General features: G+C 62.9%; 1 protein-coding gene across 1 annotated transcript; it reads left to right on the forward strand.

Annotated features, from left to right (window-relative positions):
* Nucleotides 1-17: 17 nt before the first annotated feature.
* Nucleotides 18-280, forward strand: LOC106512848 (short stature homeobox protein 2; the record flags this gene model as incomplete). Its single annotated transcript, XM_014001363.1, is given in 1 exon segment — nucleotides 18-280. A coding segment is annotated over 1 exon segment (229 nt), but the record flags the coding sequence as incomplete, so codon positions are not given.

The following is a 280-nucleotide window of genomic DNA, read 5'->3' on the forward strand; positions in this document are numbered from 1 at the left end:
CTCCAGCCGCTGCTGCCGTGGAGTAAAGGGAGAGTGTGTGAGCGAGTGTGCATGGTGTGCGTGCGTGCTGATTTTTCCCCGAGAGGAGAGGAAGAAGTGATGGAAGAGCTCACCGCGTTCGTGTCCAAGTCTTTCGATCAGAAAGTGAAGGAGAAGAAGGAGGTGATCACCTACAGGGAGGTGTTGGAGACCGGCGCGGCGCGCGCGGGGAGCAGGGAGTCTTTATCCGCGGAGCCGGGCAGCCGGGAGGAAGCGGCCGCTCTCACCCGGAGCGCGGCGC

This window comes from Austrofundulus limnaeus, unplaced genomic scaffold (assembly GCF_001266775.1).
Source record: "Austrofundulus limnaeus strain Quisiro unplaced genomic scaffold, Austrofundulus_limnaeus-1.0 Scaffold19885, whole genome shotgun sequence".
Lineage (NCBI taxonomy): Eukaryota > Metazoa > Chordata > Actinopteri > Cyprinodontiformes > Rivulidae > Austrofundulus > Austrofundulus limnaeus.